Genomic DNA, 16,106 nt, shown 5'->3' with positions numbered 1-16,106 from the left:
ATATCAACCACACGGAAAAAGAAGAAGTTGGTAGTAGGTGTGGAACCATAACGGCTCGAGCTGTCTGACCAAACTATACCCATAAGGTGTAACATGGTCAGGATTAAACCATTAAAAATTATTGGACAGACGGTCGAGTTAATCAAAGGACACAAGCTTAATTATTTTTAATAAACATTATTAGAATAATATTGTTTGGTAGGCTTCTTCGACGTGGAAGCTAGTCCTAAGCACAGTGCGAGCGTAACAAGGCAGAGAAATGACTTCATCATACTCACTACAGGAAAAAGATTATGTTGAATCACTTAAATGTAGAATAATGAAATTCCGTAGAGAATTTATTCATAACATGAATTTTGGTCTCACTTACTAAGATGGAAGATTCTTCTCTTTTTTTCCAACACTAATTAACAGTTATGCTTTTCTTCTTCACCATCCAATGTTTTCAACTTTTAGATTTAATTTTAACGTTAATTTCATAGTTGTATGTATCGTTTCATATTGCATTTTATTCAGTTTGGGTTTACATGATTTATATAGTTTCTATTATATATTATTACTTGAATTTTAAATGAGTGACTGCCAATATATATCGCTATCACTTTTCTAAGACCTATGTGAGGATATAAATGTCTCTTGGCACATATCAATATTCTGTCTGTATTGGAGATACAAATATAATTGGAATACGAATTAGTGACCTGTGAAGATACATACATAAACAAAATTTTAATAAAACTAAAAAAATATTGAGATGTAAGATGATTTGGGTTCGGATTCGGATTACCGAAGTTCTCAAAACTCAAAATTTTAGTATTCAAATTTGTCTAAATCATTCTAAAATAGTAAATTTATCTAAAAACTTAGAGTATTTTTTTTAATCCAAATTTACTTAAAAATAGTTTAAATACTAAAAATATAAAAAATATCCAAAAATTTGAATATTTTAGACACTTAGATAATTAAAATTATAAATATTACTAATATATTACTACTATATAATAATATTGTGGATATAAACAAGAAAAGCCAAAAAGAAAAGGCAGAGAAATTTGCCGAAAAAACTTGTGTTGTGTGTTTTATCTTTGCACAAGTTTTTAAACAGTTGCAGGTAGTAGATTATATAGTAGATTCGTTACAAACATTGTAGTGTAGTTGATGCTTGCGCTTCAAGAAGACATATGTTGGATAATCAATTGTTCAAAAGTAACTCTAATTCAAATAAGAATAGGATAATCAGTTGTTCAAAATTTGGGAGAAAATAAGATAAAATAAATAAAAAAGCAAACCTCATTAAAATACGAATTATTTATTTTAATTTTCTTATTTTTCCAGTTGATGATATACTTATATAGATGAGTATACTTATCACTTATGCGTACATTAGCCGATTAAAATCTTTAAATATTTTTGGGATGGAGACAGAGGAGAAGAATATGAAGAAGAAGAAGGAGATGAGTTTCTTCATAACAGAGGATCTATGGGCAATGATACTAGCGAGATTACCGATAAAAATCATCACCACTTCCAAACTAGTTTGCAAGCAATGGAACTCACTCGTGGAGTCTCCTTTATTCCGCAAACTTTTCATGTCTCTCCATCAAAACTCGCATTCTTCATGGTCACTCATGTGCAGAGTCCTACCGGAACCGGATGATGAAGTCGTGGCTCACTACGGATGCGAGACTTGGGGTCTTCAACGATCTCTTAGCTCTTACATCTCTTCTTTCTTAACCCACAGATTCAATACTCAATACCCTATTATTACACTCGTCGAGGCTTACACCCATGTTGGCTTGATTTTGATCACTTCTGGTGTAACAGACACTTACTATGTGGCTAATCCGATTTCAAGACAATGTGTCGAAATCCCTCATCCTCCTCCTCCTACACGTGGTCTTTTCTTCACCTCTGGACTTGTCACACAAATTGAGAACGACGTTTTTTTAGGTTACAAAGTTGTTTTGATGGATACAAGTAACGTGTCTGTCCTGAGTTTACTGATATATTCATCCGAGACTGGCTTATGGAGTTTCAAAACACTCCAATCTCATCTCCTTTTGTCTTCTCTGAATGGTTTCAACCCCATTAGCTTGAACGGAAGCCTTTACTGGATCGGCGACTATGGAGAGGTTCTTGTATCCCATGATTTCTACGCTACTGGTAATGAATCTGATCGATGTCAAGCTACAGCTTTCCCTGACGTTGGAACCAAAACAAATTTAAGAAGAGTTTGCACAACATCTCAAGGATTTATCATGTACATGAACATGGTCTCCCAAGTCAAAGATGATGGACATGTAGAGCATAAGTTACGTGTATGGAGGCTAAATAGCCCGGAATGGCTATTAGTATCTGAAATATCTCCAGTTTGTTGTGAGACCGGTTTCAATTACATTCCACTGACGATAAACCCTTTTGATGCTAATACAATGTACATGATGTGCACGATGCATCAATGTTTGGGGTCTACTAACTTCCATGAAGACAAGTTTGGGCGTCACAATAGCTTGGATTGTTGTAATGACTATCAAACTCTGAGTTTTGTAGGCCTTTACCCCTCATACATTTCCATGTTTGTTCTCCCGCGTTGGCTGCACAAGATCCCTTCCTCGCCTTCATGAGCAAGGTGAGAGTAATTTCATGGCTTTTCTGGTTATATTGTTATCCTCTTATGCAAGAGAGCGAGTTGGAGAATGGTGTTTGATTTATTTTTGAGTATTTGGTCACAATTAAGATACAATATATTGTTGTGGCCTTCTTTAATAATTGGTAGTTTTGATTGACTGGTGATTGTCAACTATTAAGTATGATAACAGAACATAGCACCTGCCAACATTTAGAAAAGTATAATAACCGCCACCACCCATGAAGACCATGAGAGGAACATAAAAAGACCTTTCAAAATGGAGGCAATCATCGTGACCCTTGAATCCATGATTGTCAAGCTGAATGTGCAGCTTGTTGCACATATACGTCTAATAGAGATGATGGAGCTCGCAGGGTTAGATTCTTATCAATTTGCAGCTAGTTGCAGCTAAGTTTGTTACGGGACCTTCGGGTCAAATGCCCAGGTTCTCTGATAAGAGCATAAGGCCAATGGTAAATTGTCATATGCGAAGGATTCTTGCATTCTTCATACTCAAATTACACCTTTTTGTGATAACGAAGAACGATAGATGTATAAGCATAGCCACCCACACTAGTAACGAAATCAACATTGTGCGTGAGCGTGATTACAAAAAAACAGTCAAATATTATAAGAAATTCAAACAACGGATTGTTGTTGACAACAGTTTCCAAAACTCCCTCATCACTCCTAGATGCTTGTGAAGAGTAAAACAGAGCTCCACCTTCATTTCTTCCCCTGTAACAAGAGAAATCACTATTTAAGTGGTCTGTTAAATACTATCGGCTCCATGCGATCAGTTAATTATATAGTCCAGTTGTTATGAAGATAGGTTCTGCTATCCTACCTTTTGAATTTGAAGCAATAGTATCTAAGATATATTTTGAATTTGGTTTGGTGTTGTAACAATTAGAAGACAATGAGTATTCAGTACCTTAAGGCGAGAAGAACGCCGAGTGGCAGAGGTGGATACTGGAGACAGGAGTGGTGAATCGCTAGCTCTTTTCTGTCGCCGATTCACTTGAACCTTAGATCTCCTGTTCTCTGGAGTTGAAATGTTTGTATCAGTGGAAAATGATATAGCTGGAGCTGAAGCAGATATGACAGAGGTTTCCTGTTGCAGATGTTCTGAATGTGTTGGCAGCTCTAAGAAATCCAATAAACACACAAGTCTTGGTCATATTCAACATTATATATATCGAAAACAATATTTCAGACTTTTGAGATTGAGGTTATGAAAAGATATGCGTGAGACTATTTACCAGATAAAGTGGATTTCAGAAACGTCTCCCTCATCAGACGAACAAATCTGAAAAGGTCATTGGTTTTATTCAACTCTTGAACCATCCCTTTGATTTCATCCAATTGCAGGTCGCAATCCAATACTGATATAAGACAATGGTTGCAACAGTATCATGTTACAAGATTCTTTATAAACAATAAAATTGTAGTTGATGCTATCTTCAAAGAAAAATATATACCCACTATACTCACGTGTGTACATTTCATTTCCATAGTGAACTGTGAATGAAAATTCGCGTGTCGGCCTTTTTGCATCAATGTTGGTGAATGTGAATTTAACTCCTGCAAGAAAAGTTGAAACAACAAGATCTTTTAGGGTCAAAGTTCAGAACTAAAGAACTAGGACTGTTACAAACTCAATTCTCTCTTATTATACCATGTCCAGCTTCAACATGAAAACCGAGAGCCTGATTGTACCAAGAGATGGCTCCGCTAATATCTGTTTTGTCTTCAGAATTATCCTCAGACGTTGACAAAGCTTTACCGGAAAGATAAATAGAAATATGTTAGCCTGGTCTTCAGTAAATCATGTGATCTCTTACAAGTAAAATTGAAGAGTACATTTCCTAGATCTTCACTTTACAAAGTCCCAAAAGCATGTAGCTAACTCATGAAACTTCTATGTAATACCTTGCAACTGTTGGGAGATAATTCTCACAGACTCTTCCTTCTTTGACTTCTGTAACTGCAAAGTTCTTCTAAGAACTTCAATCCTAGACTGTGTAGCAGAAATGGAATCCCTTATCCCCATTTGCCGTGCCTCTTTACGGGTCTTCACTATACATCATCGAAACATCCCAAAGCGGTAAGATATCCAAACTCAGCAAAACATGATACTGATGTTCTAACAAAAGCAAAATCTAGTAATATATACACCAAGGAGAGAATCTTGTGATTTAAACATCTTATTTAAGAAACTGAAAGAACAAGTTCAAAGTTTAAAGCTTTTGAGGTAATGAGATGTGAAGGTGGGTGATGATACCTGCCAACACTTTAACGAACTCATCCTCTGCTTCTCTCAGATCTGCTTTCATACTTGCTAGTTCCGCTATAAGAATCAAATACAAATTCCACAAAACCGCTCAATTTCACCAGTCCGATTCAAATTAGAAAACCCTAATTTCACAGAGACAGAACCTAAACCCAAAAATGTTTAAAATTTACGAGTTGGGTCATACGAAATTGAGTGGGTACTATACGAATTTTGAAATTTTACCTTGGCTTTGTGCAGTGGCTTGAACTCGCTCTAGTAAAGAGTCCATCGATCTCTGGAAAGGAGAAGCGATGAAGGAATCGATTTTACTACGCTGTTCATCTAAATCTTTCTCACACATGAGTCCCAGAGACGCCATAGTCTTCATCGTCGTTGTATCTCCACCAGCTATGCCACTAATCTGTTAAATCAGCATAGAAAGAGAGAGAGAGGGACTACTCAATCGAAGATTTTAGCCCGCCATTTGAATTTGATTTTGAGTTTCGAAATGCTTCAAAAACGCTAACCACGGAGATTGTAGATGAGAACCTCGAAACGACACCGTTTTTTAGAGTTGCTAAAATCCAAACTCATTGGGCTCATAGCTATTATCCTCAAAAGGCCCATTTGTGTATGTTTTTTTTTTAATAAATCAACGTAAAATAATATTATTTTGATAGATAAAATAATCTTAAAAAGGGTCTTTGACTCCATTCAACTCACACATTAGAGAGAGTCAAAGACCCTTTTTAAGTGCATTAACTACGTACGTTTCGTTTATGCAGTGCATTGTTTTGTTCGTCTCCACTTTTTCATTTGCGACATAGGTTGTTACCATTCAAGATCTAAAAAGCTCTATCATAAATATTTTACTAGCAGCATTCATGAATCTAAAGAAAGGGACTTTTCATTAATCTTAATTATTGGTGGATTTTTTTCATACACAACATTAAAATACTAATACATTAGAACATTTGCCGATCTACCCTCTAATGTTTCTCATTCCTACAGTCTTCACCGGCCTGCAATGTCGCCGTAAATATAAATCATTATTCAACACAAATTAAAATATACGCATGATCCATATACGCAATATATATATATATAAGAGGTTATGAGTTGCATATTACAAATGAGGTGGAGAGCCACACTTCTCGTGGAGACATTTACGGAGACAAGGTGATTCAGGGACAGTGATGCGGCCACCACATTGGTCGATGCACATTTGTTTGCATGTCCATCTTAATCTTACTGCTTCTCCTTCTCTTATGGTTATGGAGGCCATCACCATCACGATCACTATCATCATCATACTCTTTTTCGTCATCTCCATCTTTTTAAGTTTTTTTCTTTTGATTTAGATAGAAGATTATGTACGTTTTTTTCTTCTTTGTTGGTCATAGTTGTGTGTGTAATATATATATATAGATATATGAATGGCCAAAAAGTTAATATAAAATTTAAAGTTTGACTAAACGATAGAAACAAGAAATATTCACTTTTATATTATCCTTTATAAGTTTTATTTATATATACGAAAAGTACATGCATGAGATTGTGCTAGAAAATAAAGAAATCTAGTTGGACAATTGAAGTTTAATATTGTAGACTACAAACGAGATGGAGAAACAAGTATATATACTTTAGCAAAAAAAAATATTGGTTTTGATGTTAAACCGTACCTTTATCAAATAATTTGAGGTAACGTTGGATGATTAAGTGGATTTTGTGAAATTAAATGTTGTGGAGACGCAAAGTGTGTGTGTGTATATCAATGACGAAAATACGACAAGATCAGAGTGCACTAGCTAGTTTTTAATTGGCCTCGGCAACTCAAGATTTGAGAAAACAGTCAAACCGATCCTGGATTTGGGTTACACTTCAACTATTCAAAAAAAACGCATTTGAATGTAATATTTAAAGTTGGTAATTTAATTCAACTTGGTCAAATACTTGAATGCTTGAACAATGCATGCTACTTTTTAGTTCATATGTATTTTTGTTTGAACAATGCATGCTATTGTGTGATTTAGTTTTAGTTTTTTTTTTTAAAATGTGTGATTTAGATTTTTATAAAATTATGTAGTAAAAATGAATTATGATAATTTTTTAAGTAACGGTGGTTACTTTTTGTACGTGAGAGTTAGTTGGTCTAATCAAATATTTTAAATCCTCTATATATTAAAGAGAATCATTCTTAAAAAAAGCTCACGTTTCGTCGCCAGAGAGTTTTGTGCCCAATTTATTACTTGTCCTTAATATTCTATAATATTACATAAAACTATCATTGCTATTCAATTAATTTATATACACAATATTTTGTTCCTATAAATTATAAAACTGGTAAATATTATTTCCCTACTAATAAATATTATCCTCTACATGTTTTCGAAATTTCAAAACCTATGTATTATAATATAATAAAAAATATAACATGAGATGTAAAAATACATATTTAAATCATGTTTTCTTTAATATAAATAATATTATTTCTTATTGTTTAAAATTTTTTGACCTGAAATAATAGATATTGGAAAATCTTTAAAAAACAATTTGACGGCATCATAATTTATTTTAAACTATAAAAGATTTAAACTTATGCAAATCCAAATTTTCAGTTTTCCATATAAAAAATTTATGATATATAAGACTAACATATATTAGAGATTCTCTAATTTCAAAATTAACATATTAAAAAATATAAAATCTTATATATATTTTAATAATATTTCTTAAAGATTTCGACAGACGGGTTTTTATAAATAAAAAAATATTATACCTCTTATAGAGTACTAGATAAGGCCCGCGTTATTACCCGGGTAAAAATAAAAAAAAATTGAGAATAATTAAGTAGTAATATACATGTTTTTAGATTTTATCTTGTAGCATTTTAATATTGAATATGAACCTTTCATATTTCATTTTAACAATCCCTCAGTTCCATTATATAAGAGTTTAAAGACTTTTTTTGCTCTATTTTATAATAATTTCTCAAATTTCTATGTATAATATTTATTAATATAACAATTTATGACTATTTGAACTATGCAGTATATTTTTCTATTGGTTGAAGTTTTATAAATGACATAATATTTACTGTTTATTAATCTTTATGTTTTTACCCAAAAACTCTTATAGGACAGGGAGTGCCATTTAAATATCTATATCATCATAATTAAACATATTTTAAGGTTAATTATATATTAATCTTATGCAGAGAACTAAATATTTTATATCAAACACAATTAATACATCATATCAAACCTATATCTTAGTAAGAATTGAAAATACGAATAAAAATTTATAAAATGTAATTCGCAAAAATATGAATCAACATTATTTAATATTTATTTGTTATATTGTTATCTCATAAGTACTAATTTTACCTCATGTCATAATCAATTTTAAATGAGTGAAATTTATAAAATAAAAACATATATAAAGATATAGAGACATTCTCATCAAATAACTGAAGATCCATTCCTATAAATTATAATCTATTTCGAATTATCTTATGTTTTAACATATGAATTACAAAAATACATGTTTTGAGATTATAAAATCAAACATAAAAAATATTACTAATATTCTTAAATGATACATATTAATATTTGAAAATTTTTAAATCTGGAATAAATTCCATCGTTAGACATTCAGTTTAGTAATCATATGGGGCATTCTCAAAAATACCCCTTTTTCCATACCCCTTTTTAAAAATATCCCTTCATGTTGACTATTTTTTAAAATACCCCTCTTTATATACAAAATGACCAAATTACTCTTTTTGAGTGACAGCAAGAATGTACAGTCATCAAAATCGAAAATATTTTCCCGCCAAAAAAGTTTCCCGCTAAAATTTTTTTTTTCCCGCCAAAAATCGAAAATTTTTCCCGAAAAAAAATATTTTTTTCCGCCAAAAAAAAAAATTTCCCGCCAAAATCGAAAATTTTTCCCGCCAAAAATATTAAAATTTATACCTTTTAAAAACATTGTAAACGCTTTTAAAAAACTTTTAAAAGCGTTTACAAGGTTTTTAAACACATTGTAAACACTTTTAAAAACCTTGTAAATGCTTTTAAAAAGCTTGTAAATGCTTTTAAAAAGCTTGTAAATGCTTTTAAAAGGTTTTTAAACACCTTGTAAACGCTTTTAAAAGCATTTACAAGGTGTTTAAAACCTTTTAAAACCCTTTTAAAAATCTTATAAAAACTTTTACAAGGTTTTTAAAAACATTGTAAAAGCGTTTACAAGATGTTTAAAAACCTTTTAAAAATCTTTTTAAAAACTATTTGAGAACCTTTTAAAAACCTTTTAAAACCTTTTAAAAACCTTTTAAAAATCTTGTAAAAGCGTTTACAAGTTGTTTAAAAAACTTTTTAAAACTCTTTAAAAAATCTTGTAAAAGCCTTTACAAGGTGTTTATAAGGCTTTTATAAGGTAGAAACCTTATAAAACCTTTTAAAAACCTTGTAAATTTTTTTTGGCGGGAAAAATTTTGGCGGAAAATTTTTTATCAAAAGTTTTTTGACAACAAAATTTTTGGCGGGAAAATTTTTTCGAAAATTTTTTGGCGGGAAAATATGTCGGAAATTTTTTGGCAGAAAAATTTTGTTTTTCTTTTTATTGAATAAAATAATTTTCATCTAAGGGTAAAATGGTCATTAAAAATTAAAAGAGGGCAAAAATAAAAATGGCCAGAAAAGAGGGTATTTTTGAAAAGGGGTATATCAAAAGGGATATTTTTAGCAAATTCTCTTTAACTATCTAATTCATCGTAAAACCATAATTCACTTCTTCATGGATTAGAGTTAAAATTTTAATAAAAATAAAATAACTTTAATGATAAAAATTATATGAGATTATATGTATATTGGTTAGTATTTAACTTTAATGATAAAAATAATCAGTAAGAAAATCAGTTAACATCCACAAAAATTTTGGAAATCCAAATGTATCATAAATATTATTCTTTTATATGTTCTAATTTCATAAGTAATACTTTTGTCAATTTTCATCAATTAACCAAAAATTCATTCCTACAAACTCATTTTTTTTCAGGCTTCTCATATTACTACATGCAGTAAAATCTTTAAAATAAAATATGTAAAACTATACTAATACACATCATGTATTGAAATTTTTTTTTTAAGTTCATTACTNCTTTTAAGGTTTTGTGTGCTTACTAACAATAAAAATTTATATTACAATGATTAATACAATTTATCTCTGACTTAAATTATGTGAAATAACTTATGGTATTCTTTCTAACTTTATTATTTATTATTTATTGATTAATATACATGCTTTATTAATTTTGTTTTTGCTTACACATGTAAAATTTTATTGGGAACACATGCATAAAATAATTAGCATACAATGGAAAATATATTGATTTTGTTAGTTTTCCTTTTTGTTAAAAAAATATATTTTTAAAATAAAAACATGTAAAATACTGTAAATATAATTAACTGTCCTAATATGTCTACAACAAAATATTTTTTTTTGACATGTGTCAACATCTAATTAATATATTTGACATGTGTCACGATCTCGTTAATTAGTAATTTTGACATCAAACTTTATATAATAAGATGGCTACCGGGATGGGTTTGAAGAATTTAGGTCATTCGTTTGGAGAAGTTTTAAGCTTTTTGATGCTTTTTATCTGTTTCATAATTTACAAGTTTTATACAATTCTGATTAATCACTAATTCGGTAGACGTTAGATTCGAGTATGTTGTTTTGTGAATCTTAATTTTATGCTGAAACTTTTATTATTTCAAAAATAACAACTGAATGAAACCAAACTAATATAAGCTTGAACTGTAGATGATTTTACAAATAATTTCTATAAATAGAACTCTATGTGTACATAATATATGACAAGCCTTAGAGTAAACATAGTTTTTGAAATCAATCACGCACGTATGTGCGGGTCCATACCTAGTCTGTAGTTAAAATGGATTACCGAAACTATATAAATAGTGCCCTTGTATTTTAGTTTATTTTTTGAAGAGATTACAAATGGATACATTAAGGTGAAAAAGCAAAAATCTACCTTGTTATATGTAAATGATTAAACGCATAGCAATTAAATAAATTTCAACAATGTCTTTAAATCTTGTGACATTTTGATTTGATATATATATAATTTTCCTAAAAAACTCAAACAATAAATCGGTGGAACCAATAACTGAATCGTTGTAAACTTGTATATTAAAATCAGTAGCAACAAACAAGCCAATAACTCATCTAAACATCAAAGTGCTTATAAAGCAAGATTTTTATCTTTAATATCTATATATGTTTTTGGTCTAAATATCTAAAATAATCTATTCTCTGATTCCGTGATTCTGTGGAGCCTTCATCCTGCTTATATAGGAAACAAAAAGTAAAAAGACCATGTCAATTTGATTATAAATAATTATATCCAAATAAGCAAATCTATATGAAAACAAAAAGAATAGTAGGAGTATATTACTTAGAACGTTAAACATTGGTAGGAAGAGAAGGAGGACCGCAGTTAAAAAAGATGCATTGGCGAACGCAATTCTTATCAGGGTTATCAAAGCACCTGTGTACACACCGTTTCACACAATCCTCATGTGAGTAATCCTCAGCCTTGATCTCATCTATTATGGTTCCGACCAACACCATCATCATCACAACCATCAACGTTACCTTCATCATCCTCATCACTTCTTCTTCTTGTAACTTTTTTTTTGGTGTTATTATGTATTTGTGTTATGAATTTATTAGAGTATAGAGTGAATGACCCCTTTATTTATAGTCTTAAACCACCAATCAGTTATTGATTCTCAGTCATAGATATCGTATTTAGTAAGTTGACCAAACGAATGTAGTATTATTTTGGGGTCAAATATATATAATGTTTTCTTTATCTGTATTAATATAAAAGTAATAATACCATTTTGAGAAACGTATATATCATGAATTAAATTATCTAATTAATTAAAAAAAAAACAACCTCCATATAGAATCAGATAGTCTACACCAACAGTCCAAAAATGTTGGCTTGGAAAATGAATAAAAATACGAAGCTTTTCAATATTCTTAGTCAATATTTATTATTTTATCTACCAGTCTAAAACTTTTTTTTTTCAAGTTTTGATTGAAAATTTTCCAATAATGTACAGTGGAAAACTTTAAATTTAAATTCACATAAAATTATTAGTAGTCATTTTCCACAGTAACAAGAAATTTGAAACATAAGAGAAATAACGTTCTTTGTAGTTGTAACCTACTTAATGCTCAATACTTGATCTTATTAGAAAAAAGTTTAGTTTTCTTAGAAAAAGAAAGAAATCATAGGCAACATATATATATAAATATATATAGGGAATAATATTTACAATTTTTTTGTCGTTATCTTTGATCCATTTGAACGTTTTGACTGTTCATAACGAGGATAAAATGATATATTTACCCCTGATCCCTTTTCAAATTATTTTAGCAAAAAACTATGGTGTTTCACATGCTACAAAATCCAAAATCCAAACTACTAAAGTGCAGAAGTTAAACATGTGTTGCATAATGAATATTATAATGATACGCAGTTGAGTTTTTACATGATTAAATGACGTCGATCGGTGGCATAAAATTTTGTTTTTATACTCGTAGACAGTTTAACCACACTCATCATTTCATACCATTATATTTTTTTTGTGAATTTAATGTTAAATTATATTTAAAAGAAAATTAGTTTTTTACCACAAGTGCATCATATAGTTGATAGGTTTTTGATGAAAGTTCAAAAGCTGAAAATAAAGATCTTGATGAGAACTAAAGTTACAACCCTTGTTCATATCTTCTATCACCTAGGAGGAAAAGAGATAGGAACCGGTCTCGAATCTCTCTGTCCACCATTAAAATTATCCGAGATGCTGCGTTGGATGAGTGTCCATGACGTCTCGAGTTTCGCTCACGCCAAATGGTGTAGATGGCAGTTTGAGAAAGGTAACGTGCCTTGAAGCACTCAAGACGATCATGCCTTTACCCGCAAATTGAGTTAAGAAGGGAGGACCAGTTCGTTGTTTACTTTGATTTGAGGATGTTTCTTGCGGTAGCTCCCCAAACCTCTGAGCCAAAGCTACATGAGAAGAAAAGATGGTTTCTAGATTCTAAAGCACTATTGCAGAGGAAACATGTACCTAAAGATCTAGTATTCCATTTGAGTATGCGGTCCCCTGTTGATAGTCTGTCCTGCACAGCAAGCCAAGTACGAAAAGAGAACTTTGGTGTGGCGTGCATGAAGCAAACCCCATGATGCCAAGGCACAATCGTTGCTCTTGTGCGTATATGATTCCATGTATCCCCTATATATTAAAGAGAAGCATTCTTGAAGAAAAGCTGACGTATCATCGCCAGAGAGCTTTGTGCCCAATTTATTACTTGCCCTTAATATTTTATAATAATACATAAAACTACCATTTCTATTCAATTTATTTATATATACAATATTTTGTTCCTATAAATTAAAAAATTGGTAAATATTATTCAATTATTAATAAATATTATCCCCTACATGTTTTTGAAATTTCAAAACCTATGTATTATAATATAATAAAAAATATAACATGAGATGTAAAAAATATATATTTAAATCATAGTTTCAAAAATATAAATAATATTATTTCTTATTGTTTAAATTTTTTTACCAAAAAAAATTGTAATTAATTTTGAATAATAGATATTGGAAAATGTTTTAAAGACAATTTGATGGCATCTTAAATTTATTTTAAATTATAAAATATTTAAACTTATGCAAATTCTACTTTTCAGTTTTTTCATATAGAAAATTTATGATATATAAGACTAATGTATATTAAAGATTCCTTAATTTCAAAATTAACATATTAAAAAATATAAAATCTTATATATGTATATTAATATTATTTCTTAAAGATTTCGAGAGACGGGTTTTTATAAATAAAAAAATATTATACCCCTTATGGAGTATGGCTACCGGGACAGGTTTGACCCGCTTAAGAATTTAGGTCATTCGTTTCGAGAAGTTTTAATCTTTTTGATGGTTTTTATCCGTTTCATAATTTACAAGTTTTATACAATTCTGAATAATCACTAATTCGGTAAACGTTAGATTCGGGTATGTTGTTTTGTGAATCTTAATTTTATGCTGAAACCTTTATTATTTCAAAAATCACAAACTGAATGAAACCAAACTAATATAAGTTTGAACTGTAGATGATTTTACGAATAATTATATCTATAAATATAACTCTATGTGTATATAATATATTACAAACCTTATAGTAAATATAGTTTTTGAAATTAATCACGCACGTAGAGGGGGGTTCATAACTAGTGTGTAGTTAAAATGGATTACCAAAACTATATAAATATTGCGATTGTATTTTTGTTTATTTTTTGAAGTGATCACAAATGGATACATTAAGGTGAAAAGCAAAAATCAACCTTGTTATATGTAAATGATTAAAAGCATAGCAATTAAATAAATTTCAACAGTGTCTTTAGATCTTGTGACATTTTGATTTGATATATATATATATATATATATATATATAACTTTTCTAAAAAACTCAAACAATAAATCGGTGGAACCAATAACTGAATCATTGTAAACTTGTATATTAAAATCAGTAGCAACAAACAAGCCAATAACTCATCTAAACATCAAAGTGCTTATAAAGCAAGATTTTTATCTTTCATATCTATATATGTTTTTGGTCTAAATAATCTATTCTCTGATTCCGTGATTCTGTGCAGCCTTCATCCTGCTTATATAGGAAACAAAAAGTAAAAAGACCATGTCAATTTGATTATAAATAATTATATCCAAATTAGCAAATCTATATGAAAACAAAAAGAATAGTAGGAGTATATTACTTCGAACGATAAACATTGGTAGGAAGAGAAGGAGGACCGCAATTAAAAAAGATGCACTGGCGAACACAATTCTTATCCTCAGGCTTTTCATGAGCGCAATACTGCACACACCGTTTCAAACAAATCTCATGTGCCTCATCAGCCTTGACCTCACCTATTATGGTTCCGAGCAACACCATCATCATCACAACCATCAACGTTACCTTCATCATCCTCATCACTTCTTCTTCTTTTAACTTTTTTTTGGGGTTATTATGTATTTGTGTTATGAATTTATTAGAGAATAGAGTGAATGACCCCTTTATTTATAGTCTTAAACCACCAATCAGTTATTGATTCTCAGTCATAGATATCGTATTTAGTAAGTTGACCAAACGAATGTAGTATTATTTTGGGGTCAAATATATATAATGTTTTCTTTATCTGTATTAATATAAAAGTAATAATACCATTTTGAGAAACGTATATATCATGTATTAAATTATATAATTTTGTTTAGAAAAAAAAACAACCTCCATATATAATCAGATAGTCTACACCAACATTCCAAAAATGTTGGCTTGGAAATTGAATAAAAATACGAAGCTTTTCAATATTCTTATTCAATATTTATTATTTTATCTACCAGTCTAAAAATTGTTTTCTTTTCAAGTTTTGACTGAAAATTTTCTAATAATGTACAGTGGAAAACTTTAAATTTAAATTCATAAGAAAATTATTAGTAGTCATTTTCCAAAGTAACAAGAAATTTGAAACATAAGAGAAATAACGTTCTTTGTAGTTGTAACCTACTTAATGCTCAATACTTGATCTTAGTAGAAAAAAGTTTGATTTTCTTAGAAAAAGAAAGAAATCATAGGCAACATATATATATATATAGGGAATAATATTTACAATTTTTTTTGTCGTTGATCCATTTGAACGTTTTGACTGCTCATAACTAGGATAACATGATATATTTACCCCTGATCCCTTTTCAAATTATTTTAGCAAAAAAACTAAAGTAGAACCTCTATAAATTAATACTCGGTAAATTAATAATCTCTAAAAATAATATTTTTTTTGAAACTCTTTTATAAATATATGGTACCATCAATAATATAAATTAATAATTATTTAAAATTATCTATATATATATATATAAATCTACACATTATTTTTTATTGGAGTTTATTTTTAATATTTTTACTATATAAAATTTTTTGAGTGCTATCTTCAAAACATGATAATTGTTATTTTCATTGTAATTGATTTTATGAAAATATTAGTTATAAAGATTAAATCTTATATTTAATAATTTTTACCAAATTAGGA

At 29.6% G+C, this 16,106-nt stretch overlaps 5 protein-coding genes across 6 annotated transcripts; 1 reads left to right on the top strand and 4 right to left on the bottom strand.

Annotated features, from left to right (window-relative positions):
* Positions 1,437-2,624, top strand: LOC104715397 (F-box protein At3g28330-like). Its single transcript, XM_010432804.1, has one exon. The coding sequence runs from the start codon at positions 1,437-1,439 to the stop codon at positions 2,622-2,624; it is 1,188 nt and encodes a 395-aa protein (XP_010431106.1).
* LOC104711300 (probable kinetochore protein SPC25) lies at positions 3,164-5,422 on the bottom strand. The gene is made up of 8 exons (XM_010427990.2): positions 5,148-5,422; positions 4,914-4,979; positions 4,562-4,708; positions 4,308-4,409; positions 4,124-4,213; positions 3,892-4,014; positions 3,564-3,775; positions 3,164-3,367 (listed from the first exon to the last, which is right to left on the bottom strand). The coding sequence occupies exons 1-8, from the start codon at positions 5,290-5,292 to the stop codon at positions 3,356-3,358; spliced, it is 897 nt and encodes a 298-aa protein (XP_010426292.1). The 5' UTR covers positions 5,293-5,422; the 3' UTR covers positions 3,164-3,355.
* Positions 5,794-6,276, bottom strand: LOC109126573. Its single transcript, XM_019230256.1, has 2 exons — positions 6,035-6,276; positions 5,794-5,926 (listed from the first exon to the last, which is right to left on the bottom strand). Exons 1-2 carry the CDS (start codon positions 6,235-6,237, stop codon positions 5,887-5,889), a joined length of 243 nt encoding a protein of 80 aa, XP_019085801.1. The 5' UTR covers positions 6,238-6,276; the 3' UTR covers positions 5,794-5,886.
* LOC109126627 lies at positions 11,394-11,600 on the bottom strand. The gene has a single exon (XM_019230343.1). It carries the CDS (start codon positions 11,598-11,600, stop codon positions 11,394-11,396), a length of 207 nt encoding a protein of 68 aa, XP_019085888.1.
* On the bottom strand, positions 14,580-15,039 carry LOC109126610. Of its 2 annotated transcripts, none has more exons than XM_019230310.1 (2): positions 14,793-15,039; positions 14,580-14,683 (listed from the first exon to the last, which is right to left on the bottom strand). In XM_019230310.1, the coding sequence occupies exons 1-2, from the start codon at positions 15,008-15,010 to the stop codon at positions 14,644-14,646; spliced, it is 258 nt and encodes an 85-aa protein (XP_019085855.1). In that variant the 5' UTR covers positions 15,011-15,039; the 3' UTR covers positions 14,580-14,643. The 2 variants fall into 2 exon arrangements, 1 of the variants encoding a protein (XP_019085855.1); XR_002033479.1 differs by having other exon boundaries at positions 14,597-14,680; positions 14,793-14,869.

This window comes from Camelina sativa, chromosome 9 (assembly GCF_000633955.1).
Source record: "Camelina sativa cultivar DH55 chromosome 9, Cs, whole genome shotgun sequence".
NCBI lineage: Eukaryota > Viridiplantae > Streptophyta > Magnoliopsida > Brassicales > Brassicaceae > Camelina > Camelina sativa.
Note: the sequence above shows the minus strand (reverse complement) of the source record. Positions and strands in the feature narration are given on the sequence as shown.

What these genes read in the sequence shown, in the direction of transcription:
- LOC104715397 (XM_010432804.1), top strand. Translation starts at nt 1,437, where the DNA reads ATGAAGAAGAAGAAGGAGATGAGTTTCTTCATAACAGAGGATCTATGG.
- LOC104711300 (XM_010427990.2), bottom strand. Translation starts at nt 5,292, where the DNA reads ATGAAGACTATGGCGTCTCTGGGACTCATGTGTGAGAAAGATTTAGAT. An exon ending in TATCTCCCAACAGTTGCAAG is followed by an intron (nt 4,410 to 4,561) that starts GTATTACATAGA and finishes TTTCCGGTAAAG; the next exon opens with CTTTGTCAACGTCTGAGGAT. An exon ending in TGGAAATGAAATGTACACAC is followed by an intron (nt 4,015 to 4,123) that starts GTGAGTATAGTG and finishes GTCTTATATCAG; the next exon opens with TATTGGATTGCGACCTGCAA.
- LOC109126573 (XM_019230256.1), bottom strand. Translation starts at nt 6,237, where the DNA reads ATGGAGATGACGAAAAAGAGTATGATGATGATAGTGATCGTGATGGTG. An exon ending in TGTGGCTCTCCACCTCATTT is followed by an intron (nt 5,927 to 6,034) that starts GTAATATGCAAC and finishes GCGACATTGCAG; the next exon opens with GCCGGTGAAGACTGTAGGAA.
- LOC109126627 (XM_019230343.1), bottom strand. Translation starts at nt 11,600, where the DNA reads ATGAGGATGATGAAGGTAACGTTGATGGTTGTGATGATGATGGTGTTG.
- LOC109126610 (XM_019230310.1), bottom strand. Translation starts at nt 15,010, where the DNA reads ATGAGGATGATGAAGGTAACGTTGATGGTTGTGATGATGATGGTGTTG. An exon ending in ACCAATGTTTATCGTTCGAA is followed by an intron (nt 14,684 to 14,792) that starts GTAATATACTCC and finishes TTCCTATATAAG; the next exon opens with CAGGATGAAGGCTGCACAGA.